General features: G+C 35.3%; 3 protein-coding genes across 12 annotated transcripts; all 3 read left to right on the forward strand.

The window, feature by feature from the left end:
• The first annotated feature begins 3,360 nt into the window (after window positions 1-3,360).
• Window positions 3,361-11,666, forward strand: LOC101251738 (uncharacterized). 2 transcript variants are annotated; one of them, XM_004232573.5, is made up of 15 exons: window positions 3,361-3,572; window positions 3,994-4,101; window positions 4,465-4,579; window positions 4,996-5,711; window positions 5,838-5,969; window positions 6,190-6,279; window positions 6,427-6,550; window positions 7,280-7,603; window positions 7,873-7,937; window positions 8,667-8,829; window positions 9,396-9,500; window positions 9,618-9,719; window positions 9,799-9,969; window positions 11,000-11,131; window positions 11,217-11,666. In XM_004232573.5, coding segments are annotated over exons 1-15 (2,520 nt in total). In that variant the 5' UTR covers window positions 3,361-3,570; the 3' UTR covers window positions 11,388-11,666. The 2 variants fall into 2 exon arrangements, with proteins under 2 accessions (XP_004232621.1, XP_019067910.1); XM_019212365.3 differs by having other exon boundaries at window positions 3,373-3,572; window positions 4,992-5,711.
• A 766-nt stretch (window positions 11,667-12,432) lies between these two features.
• Window positions 12,433-13,890, forward strand: LOC101251437 (uncharacterized). The gene is made up of 2 exons (XM_004232572.5): window positions 12,433-12,696; window positions 13,065-13,890. Exon 2 carries the CDS (start codon window positions 13,070-13,072, stop codon window positions 13,619-13,621), a length of 552 nt encoding a protein of 183 aa, XP_004232620.1. The 5' UTR covers window positions 12,433-12,696; window positions 13,065-13,069; the 3' UTR covers window positions 13,622-13,890.
• A 3,009-nt stretch (window positions 13,891-16,899) lies between these two features.
• Window positions 16,900-21,175, forward strand: LOC101250651 (probable splicing factor 3A subunit 1). 9 transcript variants are annotated; one of them, XM_069294501.1, is made up of 7 exons: window positions 16,980-17,117; window positions 17,550-19,702; window positions 19,799-20,098; window positions 20,265-20,339; window positions 20,538-20,609; window positions 20,743-20,805; window positions 20,901-21,175. In XM_069294501.1, the coding sequence occupies exons 2-3, from the start codon at window positions 17,558-17,560 to the stop codon at window positions 20,066-20,068; spliced, it is 2,415 nt and encodes an 804-aa protein (XP_069150602.1). In that variant the 5' UTR covers window positions 16,980-17,117; window positions 17,550-17,557; the 3' UTR covers window positions 20,069-20,098; window positions 20,265-20,339; window positions 20,538-20,609; window positions 20,743-20,805; window positions 20,901-21,175. The 9 variants fall into 9 exon arrangements, with proteins under 9 accessions (XP_010316512.1, XP_010316514.1, XP_010316518.1 ...); XM_069294500.1 differs by having other exon boundaries at window positions 20,265-20,609; XM_010318211.4 differs by having other exon boundaries at window positions 20,538-20,805.
• Window positions 21,176-21,683: the final 508 nt, after the last annotated feature.

Consider the following 21,683-nt stretch of genomic DNA (forward strand, 5'->3'; position numbering starts at 1 on the left):
TGACTTTTTTTTCGAACTAGTGCTACGTAGGCTAAAAAGGGGTAGAAAATTACATATTAAATAAGTTCAGGGGGGTAATAGGACCTTAGTATAGTATAAGTGTGTCTCTAGAATTTCGGGCATAGGTTGAGGGGGTACTTGGGTATTTTCCAAAAAAAAACATAAAACTTTATCAAAATAAAGAGTTATGACTACAGTAAAAATGATATTTAATAACAATTAATAGTTTAATTATCGGTAAATATGTATTTTCAGAGACAACTGGCGCTCTCTATAAATATTCCTAAAGATTATAGCAGTATTGAATCTAATGACATTAATTAATGTCGGTAAAGACTCTAGCACTCTTCGTTAATGTGCATAACTATTGTTGATAAAAATTATATTTGTTATAGTGTATTTTGGACATTTGTTTGTTTCAAAAAAACTTGATCTCTTATTAAGCCCCAAAAGAAGAGACGGAGAAATATGACAAATTACTTAACTTGCGACAAAAGAAGTGGATTAATTGTGTCTATACTCTATACTAATATTTTAGTAAGAGTGCAATAATACACGAATTGTTTGTACCTAAGAAAAACAATCAAAATGATACATTAATCGTGGCAAGCAATACAATAGTTTGTTTGATTCTTTTATCAAACTTCATCATTGGTTCTGTGTCAGTTATCATATATTTATTGTTGTGTGCTGTCAAATATAGTACAGCCCACAAGTAATCTCCCAAAATGTTTATGAAAAAACTTCTAGAAAGGTACAAAAGAGAAGATAAATTTTCAACAATCCTTATTGAAATTTTTAACATAGTTAAAGAAATCACCAAATAGAAAATGAAAAAAGAGATAGATACACGAATCATTATGACTTACATTAAAAGATTAAGTTTCATTAAATAAAGGGAAAAAAATTTTGAGAAATGAAACACATTTCATGAGATGTTTAAATAATTTATTTGAATTCTACTGCCCAATGACAAAACAAACAAATAATAGTGGCCAACAAAAAAATTTGTTTGCTAAAGAACAAAATGTAATGAATTCGACCATTTCAACAGCGTTAAGTCGTGGAATGAAATATGCAAGAGTACTAATATCGCATTGCAATCAAAAATCTATTTTATTTGTTTATACGAAGAAACCTGTAGAAAGAGCCAAAAGGGAAGATCAATTTTCATTAGTCTTTGCTGAAATTTTAACAGAGTTTTAGAATAAGTCACCAAAGTAGCAAAATAAAATTCTCATATTTACATAAATGACTATGACTTAAAGTAAATATTAAGCTCCATAAAACAGGAAGAAAAAATCCTTGAAGAATGAAACAAACTTCTTAATTAGTTTAATTAGTGTAGTTGAATTTGGCTATCCTAGAGCGGAAAAACACATACACATAGTAGTGACAGAAAATTCTTTTATTTATACACAACTAAGAATAGTGTGAATACATTCTTATTATGCCTTATTAGAAATGTCACAATTCTTTAAAAAGTCACAACTTTTTATAAAAGTCAAATTTTTTCATAAAAACAGCAATTTTTCATAAAAGCCACAACTTTTCACAAAAGTTACATTTTTGATGTAAAAGTCGCAACTCTTCATTAAAGTCACGACTTTATATAAAAGTCACAACTTTTCGAAAATGTTATAACTCTTTTGAAAAGTTACAATCCTTTTGGAAAGGTTACAACCTTTCATTAAAGACACAACTCTTCATAAAAGTTACACCTTTTAATGAAAGGAGAATGCTAGTTTTGAAAATAAAATAAATTCAAACAGGATTCTTGTTTGTGGTGACGCCACATAGGCGAACTTAGGGTTTTCTTTTATATATATATATGTGTGTGTGTTTGATTTTAACTTTATTTAAGTTTAAAAAATAAAGATAATATTAAATATTATTAAAAAAAATTTAAATATTGTGATCATAAATATACCATATGAAAATTTAACATTGAAAATTCTAAAAAAACAAATATGTTAAATATATTAATAAAATATTCTTTTAACATAACTTAAAATTAATTTAAAGTGTAACTTTTCAGTATTTTGTAAAAAATATATATCTATATAAGCTATACCTAAGAATTTAAATAATATCTATTTCATAGTTAAGATTTTAGTTTCGCACTATATGAATTGAACTTGTATAAAAGTTCGGACAAGTTCGGGCTCAATATTTATATTATTTCATATGTTTTAATTTATAATTCATTGTCATTAATATTGGGCAACTTTCACATATAACAAACAAAAAATTCATATTTGTATGTTATAGCAAAGTTTGCATAATTGCGTTCCATAACAAACATAAAACTGTATAATTCGCTATAGATATACAATTGTATAATTCGCTGGCCTAAATTGTATAATTCGCTGACCTATTTCGCTGCAATTATATAATTTGCTGGCCTATTTCGCTGCAATTATATAATGCATAATTGAATAATTCGCTGCCTATTTCACTGCAATTTTTTTTATAAAATTTGCTTTGCATACAATTGAATCGAATTAAAATGTATGTATATTGCATAATTATAAGTGTATAGCAAGAAGATATATGTTTTTCTCTCGCTTTATACAAAAACAGAAACACAATATATACACTTATGTTGTATAAAGTTAGAGAAAATTGTATTTCACTACAATTGTATAATTTGTAATTGTATAATTCGTTGACCTTTTTCTCTGCAATATTCGTATAAAATTTGCATTTGTCTACAATTGAATTGAAGTAAAATGTTTGTAAATTGTATAATTAAGTGTATAACACGAAGATATATATTTTTGCATGTGTATATACAATTTTCTCTCGCTTTATACAAAACAGAAATTATACACTTCTGTGTATAAAACGAGAGAGGCGAGCAAAGGGAGAGTGGTGAGCGAGAATGGGAGAGTGGCGAGCGAGAATGGGAGAGTGGCGAGTGAGATTTTTGGGAGAGAGGCGCCTGGCGAACTTTGGCTAACGTTTGGTATGGAGCACAATTAAATCAATCCCTAGTTACTCGATTTATTTTAGATTATTAGTTTGCTATTATATACAATTTTTTCTTATTTTTATGATTTTTCAAACATATTTTTTAAAAATAATTAATATATTTTAAAAGCCCTAATTTGCAAACAACTATAATAAATTTAAAATAACTAAACTATCCAATATTTTTACTTTTTCCCTCAAACTATATAATAGTGGATATAGTAATAGAGAAATATTGATAATTTGTATTTGTAGGGTAAAATAAATCTTTAAAAAAATGAATTGTGATATAATGTAAATAATGTCTCATTAGAAAATTACCCAAATTATTTGGGTTAATTCTTATTTTAAAAGATATTTTTCGGTACTTATGTACTTTTTACTCCTATAAAATAGAGCAAATAGAAACTTGTTTCTTTTCCCAAATTAGAGAAGATTTCCTCTCAATACCGAACCCTACTTTCCACGCCGACCCGGATCCGTTTTCCATACCATACTATCGCTTAAACCCCTACAGCCAACGCAGTCTTTCATCTCTCTAACCTTAGTTGAAGCAAAACCATACGCTGTTTTACGCTGAATTTTGGTAACAAAACAATGTAAGAATGTTGCTTTTCTAAAATAGAAATTAAATTTGAATGTAAAGAATACCAAGAATTGAGTTCTTGAACCTCTGGTTGATTTGTAATTGCAAAGACTAGAAAGTTCGTGCATCTTCTTGATGATTTTTGTTAAGGATATCCTTCTTTTTATAACTTGAAAGTTCTTGCTCAGGTTCTAAGAATTAATGTTTATGCTGTCTGTTTGTTTTGGAACGCCAAGATTTGGTAATTTTTCTCGGTGGGGTTGTAGGAATTATTGATCGATGTGGTTTAACTTTGATTTTAAGAATACCCACAATTTGATTTGGATTAAGAAGAGTTTTTTTTTTTTTGATTACGAAGAGTTGATTTTTTTTGTGGGGTTTGGTGTTCTTGGATAGTATTAAATGTTTATAATGTTTTTTATTTTGTATTGAAGGTCCCGTCTGTGTGTGAAGAATTTGCCAAAGTATGTAGCCGAGGACCGTCTCAGAGAATTTTTCTCTCAGAAAGGGGAAGTCACTGATGCCAAGCTCATGCGTACTTCGTTAAGTTTCTCTCCTTCTTTTTGCTCTTCCTAATTTTCTTTGTAAAAGTAATGTGAGCTGTAGACAAACTCTATGCCTGAGTCCGTAATTTGTTGGACTGAACGGGTCAAAATGGAGTAATCGACCATAGACCATTCATATAGCAAACCATAGTAAGTAAGGAACTTGCTGTTGATGTATAGTAAAACATTGATGTGTTTCAGTTGTTGTCAGTGTTCAGACAACAATTGATATTTTGAATGCTATATACAAGTTGCTATTTGGTAGTATTGATATTTTGGGGATATTTTTATTACTATTGGGGATATGTTTATTACTACTTTGAAATATATTTGACATCGAATGATTGTCATGATAAACAGAGATGGGAAGAGTAGGCAGTTCGGATTTGTAGGATTTCGAACTGAGCAAGAGGCTGAGGAAGCTATCAAGTATTTTGACAAGTCTTTCATGGATAGTAGTCGCATTATTTGTGAGGTATGTCTTTTCTGCCTCAGTTATCATACAGACTTCGCGAAAGAAGAAAATGCATCTCTCTCCATATTCCATTTTTCTGAATGAGTAGAACGTCTTCTTTGTATGTTTAGAATTAATTTCACTTTTTACATTTATTTTAATTTTCCCTATTTATAGCCACACTGTCATTGTTTGTGTTAGACCAGGAATTCCAAAAGTCTTTCTTTCTTAAACTCTGTGCCAAGTAAAGCACAGTGAGACAATAGGAACAAAAAAAATGGCACCTTTAAAAAATTTCCGAGTAACTAGTGAAAACCTCCTAATAAGCTTAGGAATATTTACTTTGTTAGGTTGTGATAATTATTTTTCTATAAGAGAGTAGCCATTTATTGGTGATGTGCTTGAATGACACATGAAATTCATTTTCATATAGCCAGATTGCTAGGAAAATTGGGGATCCAAATATCCCTCGTCCATGGAGCAGGCACACTTTGAAGAAACAAGAGATATTGACAAATGAAGATGAGAATGCAAAAGTAAACAAAAGTTCCAAGTCTGCAGGTTTAAAAGGCGACAAAAAGAATAGTAAACAGGAGAGTAAGGATGACGATCCTCAGCTTCAAGAGTTCCTTGAAGTTATGCAGCCTCGGAGTAAGTCAAAGTTGTGGGCAAATGATGCATTAACAGCTCCGTCTCTTGCCCGAAGTAAAAAGGACGGTGATAAACAATACCTGAAAAAAGAAACTAGCCAGGAAAAAGTGGATACTGATGACTCTGAGTTGGACGAGGTTATTAAAAAAAAGAAATCTCTGTCAGATAGTGAAAAATCTGAGAAACCTAGCAGCTCCCGTAATGATGAAGTTATGACCGATACGGATTATTTCAAAAGTAGAGTGAGGAAAGATTGGTCTGATTCAGAAAGTAGTGAAGACGATGGTAGTGATAATGAAAGTGACAAGAGCAGTGAAGATGCAAATGCTGGTAATATCCTTGAACCTGATGATACAGAGGAATTTTTGAGTGATGGTCTCACCAGATCTAACAATGAGGCAGCGCTTGAGCTTGTTGACCCTTCATCAAGTGTTAAGGACGAAATAGAAGAAGATCTGGAGAGCGGACGATTATTTGTTCGTAATCTTCCATACACCACTACGTAATACATCTTCGTTCTGCTTTTTCCTTTTTTTGGGCGATTTAGTCAACTCAATATGTTGCACTGTTTTATGACTTTAATGAACCTAATACATGTTCTTGTTAAACTGATGGGTTTATGATTCAGGGAAGAGGAGCTGGAAGAACACTTTAGAGCATTTGGCAATGTCTCACAGGTTCATATTGTTGTTGACAAAGATACAAAGCGGTCCAAAGGAATTGCATATGTTCTCTATCCATTACCAGAATCTGCTGCTAGGTACACCTGTCAATCAACATATCCAAATTCTAAGCTACTGCACTTTAACCTTCCAGAAGCACACTAATATACATGAGTACTATGCATTATGTGTTTGTGTGCGTGTGTGTGTGTCTCTCTCTCTCTCTCTCTCTATATATATATATATATATATATATATATATATAAATGTCTATTTTGCTTGTTCACGGTGCTGTTGTTCATTTATTGTTTCTTCCAGGGCATTAGCAGAGCTGGACAGTTCAATCTTTCAAGGACGATTACTTCATGTTATGCCAGCGAAGCAGAAAATTTCTCCAGAGAAGGCAGAGTAAGTGGTTTTCTCCTACTCACTTTAATGTTCATATCCATTGAGACCATTTGCTTATTACATTTATGTGAGAGAAGCTCTCTCTTTTTTCTTGTTAATATGGGATCTACCATGCTGTAATAAGATTGGTCATCTATTAATCTGTAGGACAATTGCTAATACCAAGCAATCATCAAACACATTTAAGCAGAAGAGACAAGAGGAAAAGAAGGCATCTGAAGCTAGTGGAAATACACAATCTTGGAATACTCTGTTTATGCGGCCAGACACTGTATGTATACTGTCAAATATTATAAGTTTATATCCATCTTTTTTCTGTTTGCTAGAAAGAGTAAGATCAACTGGTGATTTTATTGTGCTTCTGCATGTCTACATATTAGTCAGGATGCTCCTTGATTTTTCGGTGTTCTTGTAACTTGTAACATGAAACACATCTTTTTAGGAAAACATTTAACTAACAACCAAACATTCTAACAACCAAACATTCGACTTGATGAGGATTTTTTTGTGGAGATTAAATATCCCCTAGCCCAACCAAACATTGTACAAATTAGCGGTAATTGGTCTGACATAACAAGATTGGTATCTGAAAAAAATTCTAGTTTGATACTTTCTGTCCGATAGGATGCTTTGTTTTTTCTGTCCGATAGGATGCTTTCAGGTGGATGATTTGTTTTTTCTTTTGTTTGGGGGTGAGGGTGGAAGGGGATATGGACAGAAACTTTTAAAGATCTTTGATGTTTGCCGTAATAAACTGGGTTTATCTTGTTTACATTTGATCAGATTGTAGTTATTTTAGTTTTTACATTATTCTTCTTGTAAGATGATTTGATAGTTCAAATTTTTTTAAGCTATCTTACTACTTCTCTGATCATTCTGAAATTCTTCAGGATCTTTAATTACTTTGCTTTTTAGGTTGAGTATGCATCATACTGTATCAGATTTTGAACTTCTTCTTGAATGTAAAAATGATCTAAGTCTGTTCTTCGAAATATTTTAGGTTGTTGAAAATATTGCAAGAAAATTTGGTGTGAGTAAAAGTGATCTTCTTGATAGAGAAGCTGATGATCTTGCTGTACGCATAGCATTGGGCGAGACTCAAGTGATAGCGGAGACAAAAAAGGCTCTTGCAAAAGCTGGAGTTAATATTGTTTCATTGGAAGAATATGCTGCTGGAAACACCGATGGGGCGAAACGAAGCAATCACGTTATTTTAGTTAAGAACTTGCCTTATGGTTCATCAGAAGGTGAACTTGCAAATATGTTTGGGAAGTTTGGGAGCCTGGATAAGATTGTTCTTCCTCCTACCAAAACCTTAGCTTTGGTATGTGCTTTTACCTTTGAAGCCTTTGGCTTGAAATGACTATTCTTGAACTGTAATGGTTATCTATCCGTTTTATGACTTTTTCCTCCAATAGGGTGGTAGTCACTCCCTTCCTTCAAGCTCATTATCTGAAAAAAATTCTAGTTTGATACTAATAGATTTTGTTTTGAAAATGATACTTATAGATTATGATTCTGTTGATGTGAGTATACGGTAATTGGTCTGACATAACAAGATTGTTTGCTGTTTCTGTTATTATTAACAATCAGGTTGTCTTCCTAGAACCGGCAGAAGCACGTTCAGCTTTCCGGGGTCTAGCATACAAACGTTACAAGTAAGTGTATACATCCATTTCTTACCTTCAATACCGAAGGTGATTTTCTAGTTGAACAAGTAGCTGTATATGTAGAGTCAAAATTTCATGTCATGATTGATGACAAAGTAAGATTATAAATACCCCTCAATCAATTGTGAATTTTCAATTACTTAAACTTTGCGAGGGTCCTATTACTTCTTCGTCTTTTCTGAAGTGGAATATTGTGCCTGACATGTATATTCCACGACTTAATTTTCTTAACCCTGTTTTGCCTTCTACCTTATTTCTTTTTTGCTCCACCTCTGTTGAATGGTGTTAAGCCAAATATCCCCAATCTAAATCTTACTGTTTCCTCACTCCAACTCCAATAGTTCCTTTGTCACTGTCATCCCTTGTATTCTTGAAACAAGATGCAATTTATTGAGCTCAGTTCATGTTACTTAGAGAAGACTCAAAATTAGAGAGAAGCCGTGGAAGGAGAAGAAAGGAATTACATTATCTCTTAATTTTGCTTTAGATAACTGAAAGTCCTTGAGAAATGGGGAAAGAGTTCCTTTTTGCTTTCTGGTGTCTTGCTTTAGAAAATGCCTTTCAGCTTTAGATTTTGCAAGATTGAGATTTCTCCTAGTTTGCCTTTTGTTCTTACTAGCATATATCATTTTTGCTGTGTTTCATATTCAATTATTTTGATAGAGTTCTGTAAGTTCGGAATTGTGAAGTAATTTTTTCCCCTTTGGTCTAATGCAGGGACACTCCCCTTTATTTGGAGTGGGCTCCTGGAAATATTCTTGATCAAACAAGTGATTCAAAAAATGCTCTTGTTGTTGGTGAAGATGATGCAAAGAGAGCGCTGCTAGAGCAACAAGTGGAAGGAGTAACGGATCCAGATGTTGATCCTGATAGAGTTGAGGTATATGAACTGCAAAACTTATGTTGTTCAGAGACGGCTTGAATGGAGTGGCATTTTAGTGAGGATTCTTGACCCAACTAGCTTGGGACTAAGATGTTGTTTTTCCAGCACAAAAATGTGGAATATGTTACAAATTCTTAAACTAAGTCTTTCATATATATATTCAAGTTTTTAGTTTATTGGTAAGCAACTAGGGCCTGCATATGAATCAAAGTGGTTTTTGATGGATTATGGCTGATAGTCTGTAAGTCAAGCATTGGGAGAAAGAGATGAGTTCACAGAAAATCGGAAATAAATTATTCTTAAATATGATCCTTACTCTTGGTATCAGCAGACTATTGAATACTCATTGCATGCTGGTTCAGTTGCACCACTATTACCAAAGAATCATTCTATTCCCTGGCACTGAAAACAAAAAGAGTTCAGTTATTGGAAATAAGTGTAGGGAATAGCAATGCAGTTTTAGAATTCCTTGTTGCCTCTTGGTTTGTTCTAGCAGCCTTGATTTCCCATGTTTGTTTCCTGTTTCATTAACCAATTGACATTCTTGTTTGCCATCTTTCCAGTCACGATCACTGTATGTCAAGAACCTAAATTTCAAGACGTTGGATGAGAGCTTAAAAAAGCATTTCACCGATCACATAAAGGATGGACGAATATTAAGTGTGAGGGTAAGTTCTTTTAGCTAGAAATCTGGGACTTTTACTATCTGAGCACAGTATTTCCTTCTTGCTGCATGAGAAAATAACTCCTCTTCATCCAACACCTATTAATATTATTCTGTGAAGGTGAAGAAGCATGTAAAGAATGGAAAAAATGTCTCTATGGGTTTTGGATTCGTTGAGTTTGATTCTGTTGATACAGCAATCAACGTTTGCAAGGATTTGCAGGTAAACTTTCTGATTTGAACTCTGTCTGTACTTTTCAGGCTCTTATAACTAATTTTCCAACTTCCCTCTTGTCATTCAGGGAACTGTTTTGGATGGCCATGCACTTATATTGCAACTTTGTCACACTAAGAAGGACCATTTACCAAAGAGAGCTGAGAATGACAAGAGTTCAACTAAGTTGCTTGTTAGGAATGTTGCTTTTGAGGCAACTGAAAAGGATCTCAGGCAATTATTCAGTCCATTCGGGCAGGTACATCCTCTTAACTATTGGTAACATAGAGTGATACTATGTAGTAAAAAGGTGATACTAGGTTTCCCTGTGCTGGAAGCACCAAAGGTAGTTGAGGATAAATATGTCTGCGAGGCACAAGCATGCATGATATCCTTGTACAGTTTCATTTTGATTCCACGTGAGACTTTTTTGTGTGGAACTCATAAAATTGCACTTATGCTGATGATCTGTTGGTCTGAATTGTGAAAACTGAATTTCACCTGATTAATTATTGTTGCTGTTATTTTAAAATGGTGGTATCTGCGTCAGTTTGCCCAGACCTCCAGATGAGGGGTGGGGAAAAGATGAGGTATGATGTTAGCTTGGATATGATATAAGAAGAAACAGAAGAGGGATGGGAAAAGATGAGGGGTGGATAAAGAGGGGGAGAACTGGGGAAGGATGTGGATGTGGCTTAGGTTGTGTTCTTATCTCTAATTATATTAGGCATAATAATGGCATTTTTACATGAAGCTAGACTCGGGAAAAGATTACGCCCTTGCCTTTTGGCTCAAATCTTGAGAGCCAGCTGAAAAAGATTTGCAATCATATGATCCTTGGCTCTTGATCGTTCCAGAACCCTTTGGACACATGTTCTTTTTGCTATGATATATTTTTTGATTGGAAAAGAAAAACAGATAAAACTATAAGGTCTTATTTCAGCCATACTTCTACTTTTCTTGGTAAACTATTTTATTGAGATTTAGGTGAGTATTTAAGATTCTCTCCGTTCTGTAAATGCTTTTGTTCGAGGATCCAGCGATAGTGGAATGTGTTTTGGAAATCATGTGTCTGAAAGATGTTGATTTAGACAGAATGGTGCATGGTAATTAGCAGATGATCTAGCCACTAGGAGCTAGGTCTAGAAAAAAAAATTATGATGCTTTGGTCGCTTGAAAGTCTGACGTGTATGCTCTTTTTTTTTTTTTGCATTTGTCAATCATGTTTTCACATAGCTATTTATCTCAATGTCTTTTCCGTTGACCACAAAATTAAATTCATCCTACAGATTAAGAGTTTAAGGCTGCCAATGAGGTTTGGGAACCATAGAGGATTTGCATTTGTAGAGTTTGTCACGAAGCAAGAGGCAAAGAACGCCATTGAAGCTCTATCCAATACTCACTTGTATGGGCGCCATTTGGTATGTGATCTTGCAATTCTCAGGCATTGTATATAGCCTAGCTAAATATGACCAAATAATATGTTATGTGTATGTTACTTCTCAGGTTCTGGAGAGAGCCAAGGAAGGTGAGAGCCTAGAGGAACTACGTGCTCGCACAGCTGCACAGTTTACTACTGAGCAAAATGGGTTTCAAACTACTAAATTATCAAAAAAGAGAAAGCAAATGGCTGTACTGGATGATGGGAGTTCTAAATTCGGGCGAATTGCTGATTAATACTCTTCACAACTCAGTCATATGTAACATGAAGATGAGTTTTTTCTCTCTTCTATCCCCAATCAGTTGCCCTGTATAGGTTAAAAGCTACTAATTCTGCAGTCTTTGTAGCAAATAGCACTAAGACCAGAACTTGTTTAATCATTTCACAATCAATATGGTGGGACTTGATAGTTCTCTTTGTATACTAAATTAGCTATTTTTTATTTGGGATAAGATCTACCCAGAACTGAGTGTTGCAGTTTTGTTTATTAATGTAATGTTTTTACATCCTCTTCAGTTTCTAGTTTATGAAAATTTTCCAGTCAGATTGTGACAAAATATCAAAGTAGGTAAACAAAGTTGAATTCTTTGGATGTTTCTTCTGTATTATTTTAATAAAAAAAATATGCATAAACCCCTTAATAAATACAGTGTGAAAACATGGACAGTAGGTTAATTGGAGTCCAAATTTTTTTGATTCATTATATAAGAAAAAAATGGAAGGAAAGATCAAAAATAAGGATTTCTTTTTCCTTTTTCAACACCTATTTGTCTTCACAAATGATGACCATCTATCAATTATTAATACTCACTACATTATCATTAGTCAATACTAGTCTTGGTTGACATTCACAATCAACATCATCAATAATCAGAAAATGAATTAAAATATTTTATTAATATAATATTAGATAAATTTGAGATTTTATATTTATTAGGTGTTTTGTTAAAAAAAATGTATATTTGGACGTTGATAAATAAATAATCTTTACTTGTTAAGTATTTAGATTATAATACATTTTAATATTTATATTGTATCATATAAATTTTGATATTCAGATATTTATTTAGGCTCAAATAATTAGTTTTGATGAAAATAAATAAATGAGGCTTATGAGTTTGGTAAGTAAGAAGAATTAATTATTCTAAAAATTAATATTTATATATAATCTAGCAAAACATTACGAAGTTACGAGCTGGTTTGGATGGAGATAACAAAGAATTATCGAACATGAAAAAATTAAAAAAAAATATTTATAGCGTACATCTTTTTTTACCATTTACTCTTCTTTTTTCTTTGGGAGGTACTACCACAATTTTGTGGTCAATTAAACAAAAATTCAACTTTTCTTATTGACTACTAAGAGAGGATATATATACTTCCCAATTGCAGTGAATTGTAGCCCAAATATTTTCAAGAAAAAGAATTGTTTCTCTTTCTCTCAAGAACCTCTTTTTTCTACTGCTGTTTTGGGGCGATTCATTTGTTCATCATTTGTCTAAATTGGGTTGCATTTCCGGTCCTTCTGCCTCTTCTTTCAACTGGGTATGTCTCAATTTTCACCTAATTCTCTGGTTTCTTTAGGGTTTTAATCTTTTTCTTCATATTGTTAAGTTTCGTGATTCTTTTCTGTCTGGATTTACTTTTTTAGTGTATTTCTCTTCGTTATTTATTCTTCTGTATATGAGATCCCTATTCATTTTTCTGGGTTTTAGTATTTGATGATTTTACTTTACTGTACTTGATGTTATACGTTGTTGCTTTGTTAGAATTACTAGCTTTATTCGTTTTCTTTAATTCTGCTCATAGTGTACCATTGGGGTCTTCCTTGTTACTTGGTGAAAGTTTGTGATACTGTTTATTTTATAGTGATTTCTTGATTTATTTTTTGTGTTTGTTCTGAATCTTGATAGAGGCAATGTCGCAAGGTTACGCAATTGAGCTCTACTTTGATCCTGCACTTGAAAACCAGGTCTTGAAAGCCTGGAATGTATTGGCTCGGCGCCAGATTAGCACTCAGCTTATTGAAATTGAGTCTAGACCTCACATTACCCTCTTCTCGAGTCCGTTTCTTGATCCATCGAAGATTGAGAACATTGTAAAGAATTTTTCGTCCAAGCAAGAATCATTGCCTCTGTCCTTTGGTTCAATTGGAAGCCTCCCAAGTGACGACAATGTTCTATTTCTTGCCCCAACTCCAACTTTGTCTCTCCTTCAGTTCCACTCACAACTGTATGATGCTATGAAAAAGGAGGGCATTGAGATTGCGGAGGAGCATCGTCCTGATACATGGATTCCTTATTGCCCAGTAGCTGACGAAGTGCCTAAAACTCGTATGGGTGAGGCATTCACTGTTTTGAGGGATCTGAAATTACCTGTTGCTGGATATGCTACGGAAATTGCACTTGTTGAGTATCCACCAGTTCGTGAAGCATTTTCTTTTGTGCTTGGTAATACAGTTGAACCATGAGGCTTCAGGCATGTAATTGTGTTGATTTTAGTTTAGGTTTTTACCTTCTGTTTCCTACATAGTTGCTGTTTTAGAACCTGATATAGATGGTTAAGAGTGCTATTGTCGTTGCTAAATCGTCATCTGCTTTGATGAAATATTGAGGTCATTTCTGATTCTTTTCTTATCGTCCGTACTTGCAATTGAGGTTTTGATCTCATATGTCAGTGTTGTTGATAATAACATGCTTATTTTCTTCTTATCAATGGAAAATCTCTGTTGGACCGCTATTACCATAGAGACATTATATGCTTATGTGTTCTATCTTGTAAATCTTGTACATGGTCTTGGCTTATGTGTTCTACTTTTTCAGTCTTTAATGTGGTTTGTTTCATTCGAGTGTAGTATATTTAAGTTCTTGTTAAGTTTAGCAAGCTTGAATCATGTGAGGTGAATTTGCTTGTGTTAAATGATGTTGAATATAGATTTTGCTTGTGTTTAATAATGTTGATTTTGACATCAGTGGGTACACCTTTTGATTTGCAACTCTCAAAGATCACATGATTTCTTTAGATTGTAAGATATTGTGGTGCTTGTTGATTTTGATCGGATTAAATCATGTGAGGGAAGTACAGAATCTACCAGTTTTTTATGGTTGGTAAAGCAAATAACATTTGGAAAAACATGAGGCAGAAGTTGATTGATATACAAGCTGGCAAATGGAGAAAATGACAAGAACTGTCCATTATGCTTGGCGTTGGTTTTGAGTAATCCTTTTTCATCAAGGTTTCATATAGTCCTTTAAGTAAACACCTGAGAAATTTAGTCCTTTATGTTTTGCCATATTTTATAAGTGAAAACAACCAAGCACTAAGACAGTTGCTTGTTGCTACATGATCTGGGATCCCCTATGTAAAAACAAAACAAAGAAGGGATCCCATTGTACCATGAAACTTATTCCTATAGTGAATTTGTGTAGTCTAGTCTGCTGTCTTCATCCTTTACATCTCGAATGTTGCACCTAAAGCCAAAAACCAGACATCTGAACTTTAACAACTACGAATTCTCTTTAAATACAGTTCCTTACTCCCCAAAAGATTCTACAGATACAAGCTGCCCAGTGTGATCCATGTTCTTTTTGGTGTTTTCTAATCCTTCTATGCCCCAAGTGGACAACAATTCTTTCACTGTTTTAGGCATTACAAATGGTATATTGCATAAGTTCTAGAGTTGTCTAGCCATTGTGCTGTTCATGGCCTCCTTATTACACAAATATCATCTGCTAAATATTATCATACCCTTCACAGTAGATTGCATTGTGTTAGGCAACCATTGTTGTTTTGAGAAGCCACATGAAACATGTTACTTAATATGGGGGCTTTACTTTTCCACATCTGATGCTAAGGCAAGTGATATTGCTTTCCATATCCTTGTTTAGCTCCACTGTAACATGAACCAACTGAGAGAATTCCATTCCTTTGTCTTTCCAATACTAGCTGATCTTCCTCTTCTGCCTTTACTTCACCTTCTCATCTTTTAACAAGAGGGCAGTCCTTGGTACTACTCAACCAAAACTGAGCAATTTTGGTCTCCACTATATTTAAAAATGTACGTGTGAAATCATTTAAATTAGAGAAACCGTCAGGTTGGACTTCACTTCTCCCAATTATCTGATTTTTAATTTTGTTGTCGGCCTCTGTGCTTGTTTTCTGGTGCTGATCTGGTCTGCTTCAGCTTGTTCTTTTGGGGGGTTCTTCATAAGGTATGAATTGAAGACAAAATTTCCCATGGTTTCTTCAGTTTAAACAATTGATGTGTTTCTCAGGAACATAAAGGACTATTACTGTCCAATGTGACCCCCAAACATAAGGGACTTTTTTGTCATTTTCTCACTTCACTGCTATGAAAATGCCTTGGGACTATGTGACCTTGGGCTAGGCTTTGGAAATACTGGATTGATCACAGAGCGTCCTGGTAAAACGCAACTGCTGTCTTCTGCAATTTTGAATTTGTGAAGCTCTTATTTCATAGTATAGAACTTCCAAGTTCAATATTTGTAGGATAGGTTAACTTCTTTTGCATTTAACTCACACATTTGGAACTTGGTCTCAGTAGTATTGATTGATATTGAAAAAAAGACCCCATAATTCAAGTTGGCGTAGCCTCTTTATGTTGTTGTACATATGTCTAATAAAATGTGTGGTGTTTTATATTTAGAGATGGTTATAGTTGTTGAAAAGTGTAGATCTCTGAAGTTTAGCTTGGTTTACACTTGTACTGCGGAGCTCAGACATGAAAATCCTAATATAAATAACTTCTGTAGCATAGTGGTGGATTTCTGGCTGCCATACTTTGAATTTTAGACAGATGTTTGTGCACAAGTACATGGCGGTCTTTGCATATCGTGCGTAAGCTAAATTTTCCGTCTCTGGATAATATCATTTGTTAGGATCGTTGTCTTTATGTTGACTTGCATCAAAGTTTCTATGAAATGTCATACAACTTAAGTTGTGGTTAGCAGGTTTCAGTGAATGAGTCGAATCGAATCAAATAAGTTTTTTCTTCATTCCACAACTATATACTATAAAGTTTTCATTACGAAGATCACAGAAATACATACGTCAAGAAGCTTTCTTTCCAAATATTAAGAAGGCTTGAGATCTACTAAAACAACAATTTTCAAGTAAAATTTTAGTTTAAGCACAATTCTAACTTTTTTTTAACTTCTACTTCAAACTTACATTTTTTATGTCAGCCAAATAGGTGTTTCTATTTTGAATCGATCAAACACTATTTCTATAATTTGGAACAAAATAAAGTAACATAGGCGTCTTATTTGAAAAAATAAAATAAAATAATTCCAAGACCTATTGCTTCAAACTTGCAATAATTATGATTCTTAAATCTTCCCAAACTTTTTAACAAGGAAAAATTACTTAGAAATACACCTCTTATTTTAATATAATATCTAAAAAAAATTACCATCTAGAAAATTCACGAATGTCAACTCGGACACATCAAGCACCTCTTGTTGATATATCTATATCCTCCTCTCGGTTCCCATTGTATCCGGACGTCTCTGATGTATCTGAAAGTCCAGTATTCTATCCAAAGGTCCAGCGATATATCCAAAATCCATAATCTTTAGGGATTTTTTAATTTGGAAAAGAGCCGAAAAATAACAGTAATCAATTCTTAAGAGATTTTATTTAAATTATACTAATCCACTTGATTTAAACACACATGTCATATTGGAAATTACATTAAAGATTCACTACTTCAAACATCATTCATTGTTTGGGCTGAAAATATGGGCCACAGCCCATAGATCTTAAATTTGGGCCTTATACGAATCCGGGTCATGTATAGTCGGCGACAAGGTTCATCTACTTTAGAATCTCAAGCTCCCGCTTCTCTGCAAAAATCCCTCGTCGACGGTAATCATCCTAGCAGACAGAAATTTCCGGCCGTTTTTGAACAGAGAGGGATTTGTTTGGGCACTCCATTGTTTAATCAGGTAAATATCTTTTCGTTTGCTTCCTGTAATATGGAATTGAGTATTATTTTTTGGTGCGTTAAGGTTGTTTAGGTTGTTTGTGTTCAAATAAACACATTTAATGTTGTACATCTGTTGGCTTCTTTTTTTTTGGGCGGACTAGTATTTAACTTAATTTTCCTGTCTTTTCTCGTTTGAGATGAGATGAGATGAAATGACACGGAACCAAATTATCAGCATATTATTGGGCTTTCTTGCTTTAATAAGTTGAGGTAAAAGTAGTTTTCTGGATTGCAATTGCTTGAATGACAAGTGAAGTGGTTAGCATTTCATAGGGTTTGCCTTAGGCAAAAAAAAATTGAGGATAGAAACCTTTATTTGGGGTTCTTTTTAGCTGAATGATTGTTTTTTTCTTTTTTCTTTTTCCAATATGGAATCTGCTGCAACTTGCAGAAATAGAAATGTTAGGCATCACACCGATATTGCCCCTTCCGGCACCCCCGTTGGATGGGAATCTGGGACCAACACCTCTAGCTCAGGTGGTAGAGGAACCAAATGATGTTAAGATGGAAGAGAATGAAGAGGAAAACAATAAGGACAAGGTTCCAGCATCTGTTGCAACACATACGAGAACTATTGGTATCATTTATCCCCCTCCTGATATTAGGAGTATTGTTGACAAGACTTCACAGTTTGTGGCGAAGAATGGTCCGGAATTTGAGAAGAGGATTGTTCTAAATAACGCTGGCAATGCAAAATTCAACTTCCTGAATGCTTCTGATCCTTACCATGCCTATTATCAGCACCGTTTGGCTGAAGCTCGCGCACAGAATCAGGGTTCTGGAGAGCAGCCTACTCAGCCAGAAGACAAAGAAGCAACCCCTGCTCCTACCGCTGATGATGCTGAGGCAACTGCAAAACCTGACCCATCAGCTCAATTTAGACCTGTCAGAAAGGTTCTTGAGCCACCTGAGGCAGAGCAATATACTGTTCGACTCCCTGAAGGGATCACAGGTGAAGAAATGGATATCATAAAGCTGACATCACAATTTGTGGCCAGAAATGGGAAGTCTTTCTTAACAGGGTTGACAAGCAGGGAGATAAATAATCCCCAATTTCATTTTCTAAAGCCTACTCACAGCATGTTCATGTTTTTCACTTCACTTGCGGATGCGTATTCGAAAGTTCTGATGCCTCCTAAGGGCTTGACGAATAAGCTGCAGAAGAGTGCTGCTGACATGACAACAGTCCTAGAGCGTTGTCTGCATCGGTTGGAATGGGAAAGATCACAGGAGCAGGCTAGACAGAAAGCTGAAGATGAGATAGAACAGGAGAGGGTGCAGATGGCTATGATTGATTGGCATGATTTTGTTGTTGTTGAGACGATAGATTTTGCTGATGATGAGGATCAGGATTTACCTCCACCTATGACGCTTGAGGAGGTTATAAGGAGGAGCAAGATGCCTACATTGGAGGAAGAGGAATATGTTGAGCCTGGAAAGGAGGTGGAAATGGAGATGGATGAAGAAGAGGTGCAGCTTGTTGAAGAAGGTATGCGAGCTGCGACTCTTGAAGAGAATGGTGGTGTCAAGAGTGCTGAAACCATGGCAATTTCAGGAGAAAATGATCCACCAATGCGGATTGTGAAGAACTGGAAGAGGCCTGAAGAGAGAATCCTGGCAGAAAGGGACCCAACTAAGTATGTTGTCTCTCCTATAACTGGTGAGTTAATACCTATTAGTGAGATGTCTGAACATATGAGGATCTCTCTCATTGATCCGAAGTACAAGGAACAGAAGGACAGGATGTTTGCGAAGATTAAGGAAACGACTCTTGCTCAAGATGATGAGATCTCTAGGAACATTGTTGGGCTTGCACGAACTCGTCCAGATATATTTGGTACTACGGAAGAAGAAGTTTCAAATGCGGTCAAGGCTGAGATTGAGAAAAAAATAGAAGAGCCGAAGCAGGTCATATGGGATGGTCACACAGGTAGCATTGGCCGCACTGCAAGCCAGGCAATGTCTCAGAACAGTGGAGAGGATCAGAATGATGCTGCAAATGATGTAAGAAACCTTCCTGGTCCACAGGTTCCTCCACCTCCTAGACCCGGTCTTCCTTCTGTTAGGCCACTACCTCCACCTCCTGGGCTTGCGCTGAATATTCCTAGGCCTCCTAATACATTCCAGTATTCCACACCTACCATAGCTGGTGCTGCTCCGCCTCCACCTCAACCTCCTATGGTTAACATGATTCCTCAGGTTCGGCCCCCACCTCCTCCCATGCTACAACTACAAGGTCAGCAAAACCTCATGGTCAATCGTCCCCCAATGCCTCCATCAATGGCTATGAGTTCGCATACCCTTACTATTCCACCACCTCCTGGATCACAGTTTACACCTATGGGAGCACCTCGGCCCTTTGTTCCCCACCCGATGTCCCAGCCGGGAATGTCTATGGTCCCGCCTCCTCCTATGCCCCAAGGAATGCCACCACCTCCTCCACCAGAAGAAGCTCCTCCTCTCCCTGAAGAGCCAGAGCCGAAGAGGCAAAAGCTTGACGAGTCTGTTCTCATTCCTGAAGACCAGTTTTTGGCTCAGCATTCGGTGAGGATAGCTTTAAAAGAACACTTTTACATAATTGTCTGTTTCATGTTCTCTTACATCCATGGAAATTTTATTTCCTGCTGGGTTATATTGCAGGGACCTGCAAGGATCAATGTATCTGTGCCGAATACTGATGAAGGGAATCTCAAAGGACAAGTTCTGGAAATCACTGTGCAATCTCTGACCGAAACCATTGCAAGTCTGAAAGAGAAGATTTCTGGGGAGATCCAGCTTCCTGCGAACAAACAAAAGCTGAGTGGAAAGGCTGGTTTTCTCAAGGACAACTTGTCTCTTGCATACTATAATGTTGCTTCTGGAGAAACACTCGGCCTCTCTCTGAGAGAACGTGGTGGGAGAAAGAGATGAATGAGGATTTATTTGACATGGCTTTCCAAGGTTTATTTTGCAACTATTTGGCATACTAATCCTTGTTATGAATTTAAAGAACTCTCCTTTCTTCTTTCATGTTATTTTGGAGATTATACTGGTCTTGTACTTCTAGATTTTCTTTCTGCAATTTAATCAATTTTATCTTTCTGATGGTTGTGGGTATCTACTACAGATTTTGGCATGTTGGCGATCATCGATGATGACAACAGGAAGCTTACTAGTTCTATTCCTTTAAGATGCAATGACTGTAGGTTATGTTTTACTAATTTGTGTGTCTTAACATGTGCAGTTGCTCCACCCTCTAACTAGAGCCCAGTTGTTATTTTGTTGTATCTTTTGAGTCCAAGGCCATTTTGGGATTAGAACTTTTCTGATGTCAAACATTCCTTACAATTTTAGAGGCTTTCCTTGGCAATTAATATTTCAAACTCTTCTGTGGATTTAGGACCTATTTCTGTAGAAGATGTGTGTGTCGTGTTTGGCGATGCTTGTCCCAAGCACACCTGCCTCATATGTGGTGCGTTTTTGGGGCACTTGAGCCCCTTTGTGCAAGTCCTATGTAGCTTCATTCTTTTCATTTGCTTTTGTGTAGTCTGCTATCTGGAGAAAGTGGCTAAGGTTTCTCTGATGCCTTTATTTTATCAACACAGCTTTACCCCTGTTAGAGGCTGTGATGGTTGTATTATGAGGTTCTATCTTGGTAGCAAAAGCAGGTATTGTTTTTGCTCTTTTTATTGGTGTGTACGGTTTATTTTTTGATGAGAAGCTGTTGGCAGACATCAAAGATTCTACACTTGCCCTTTTGCAGTTTGTCCGTGCTTTTGGAGGAGGTTGCAGATTGATGATTGATAAATGATTCATATGTGATCTTTGGGAATGCCAGATAATGTGCCGCCAGTAGTTTTTATTTGTTAATGGGAGTTGGTTTGTTAGCTTATATATGCTTTGTGTGTTTGTCCTGTTTGTATCTTGATCCACCCCATTTTTATGGGGTCCAATTATCTTAACTGCACTTTCAACTGATGATGACAGAACTAGTGACATTTCACAGCTAGGAATGTGATCGACATACTTTTTAAGAAACTGCTTTCTATGGGATCATGTTCTGGCCATGTATTTCTATCTTTGCAGCTTTCCCTTAATAAGCAGAAGTTAGTTTTTTGCACATCTATATAAGTGATGGGTCGCAGCTTCATGTTTGTATAGCCAACTTGTGCTTGTAGTAGAGTGCTACCTTCTTCCAATTATTTGATTATGTATGAGCCTAGTGAGAAGGGATTAGAGGGGTCGTAAAAGTAGAAGAGGAGAGGTGAAGTATGTACTTCATTTGGGTGATAGGTCGTATTTTGAGTGATGCCTTTACTTATAACTAGTGTGAGGGTTTTAACATGTAGTCATTATGTCTCAAACAAGTATTAACTAAAAATCTTTTTCAATATTCATGACATTAAAAATTCGAATAAAGCAAGAATGCCACTGTATGTGAAAATACTCTTACAAGTACAATTCATTCTTTACTGAAATTAATTGATTCTAAATCGAGTGAAATTGACGCAAAAGATCCCCATCTTTAGCCAAGTTATTAATTATA

The sequence above is a fragment of the Solanum lycopersicum genome, chromosome 2 (genome assembly GCF_036512215.1).
Source record: "Solanum lycopersicum chromosome 2, SLM_r2.1".
Taxonomy (NCBI): domain Eukaryota; kingdom Viridiplantae; phylum Streptophyta; class Magnoliopsida; order Solanales; family Solanaceae; genus Solanum; species Solanum lycopersicum.

What these genes read in the sequence shown, in the direction of transcription:
- LOC101251738 (XM_004232573.5), top strand. An exon ending in GTAGTCGCATTATTTGTGAG is followed by an intron (nt 4,580 to 4,995) that starts GTATGTCTTTTC and finishes TCATATAGCCAG; the next exon opens with ATTGCTAGGAAAATTGGGGA. An exon ending in GACGAATATTAAGTGTGAGG is followed by an intron (nt 9,501 to 9,617) that starts GTAAGTTCTTTT and finishes TATTCTGTGAAG; the next exon opens with GTGAAGAAGCATGTAAAGAA.
- LOC101251437 (XM_004232572.5), top strand. Translation starts at nt 13,070, where the DNA reads ATGTCGCAAGGTTACGCAATTGAGCTCTACTTTGATCCTGCACTTGAA.
- LOC101250651 (XM_010318210.4), top strand. Translation starts at nt 17,558, where the DNA reads ATGTTAGGCATCACACCGATATTGCCCCTTCCGGCACCCCCGTTGGAT. An exon ending in AGTTTTTGGCTCAGCATTCG is followed by an intron (nt 19,703 to 19,798) that starts GTGAGGATAGCT and finishes GTTATATTGCAG; the next exon opens with GGACCTGCAAGGATCAATGT.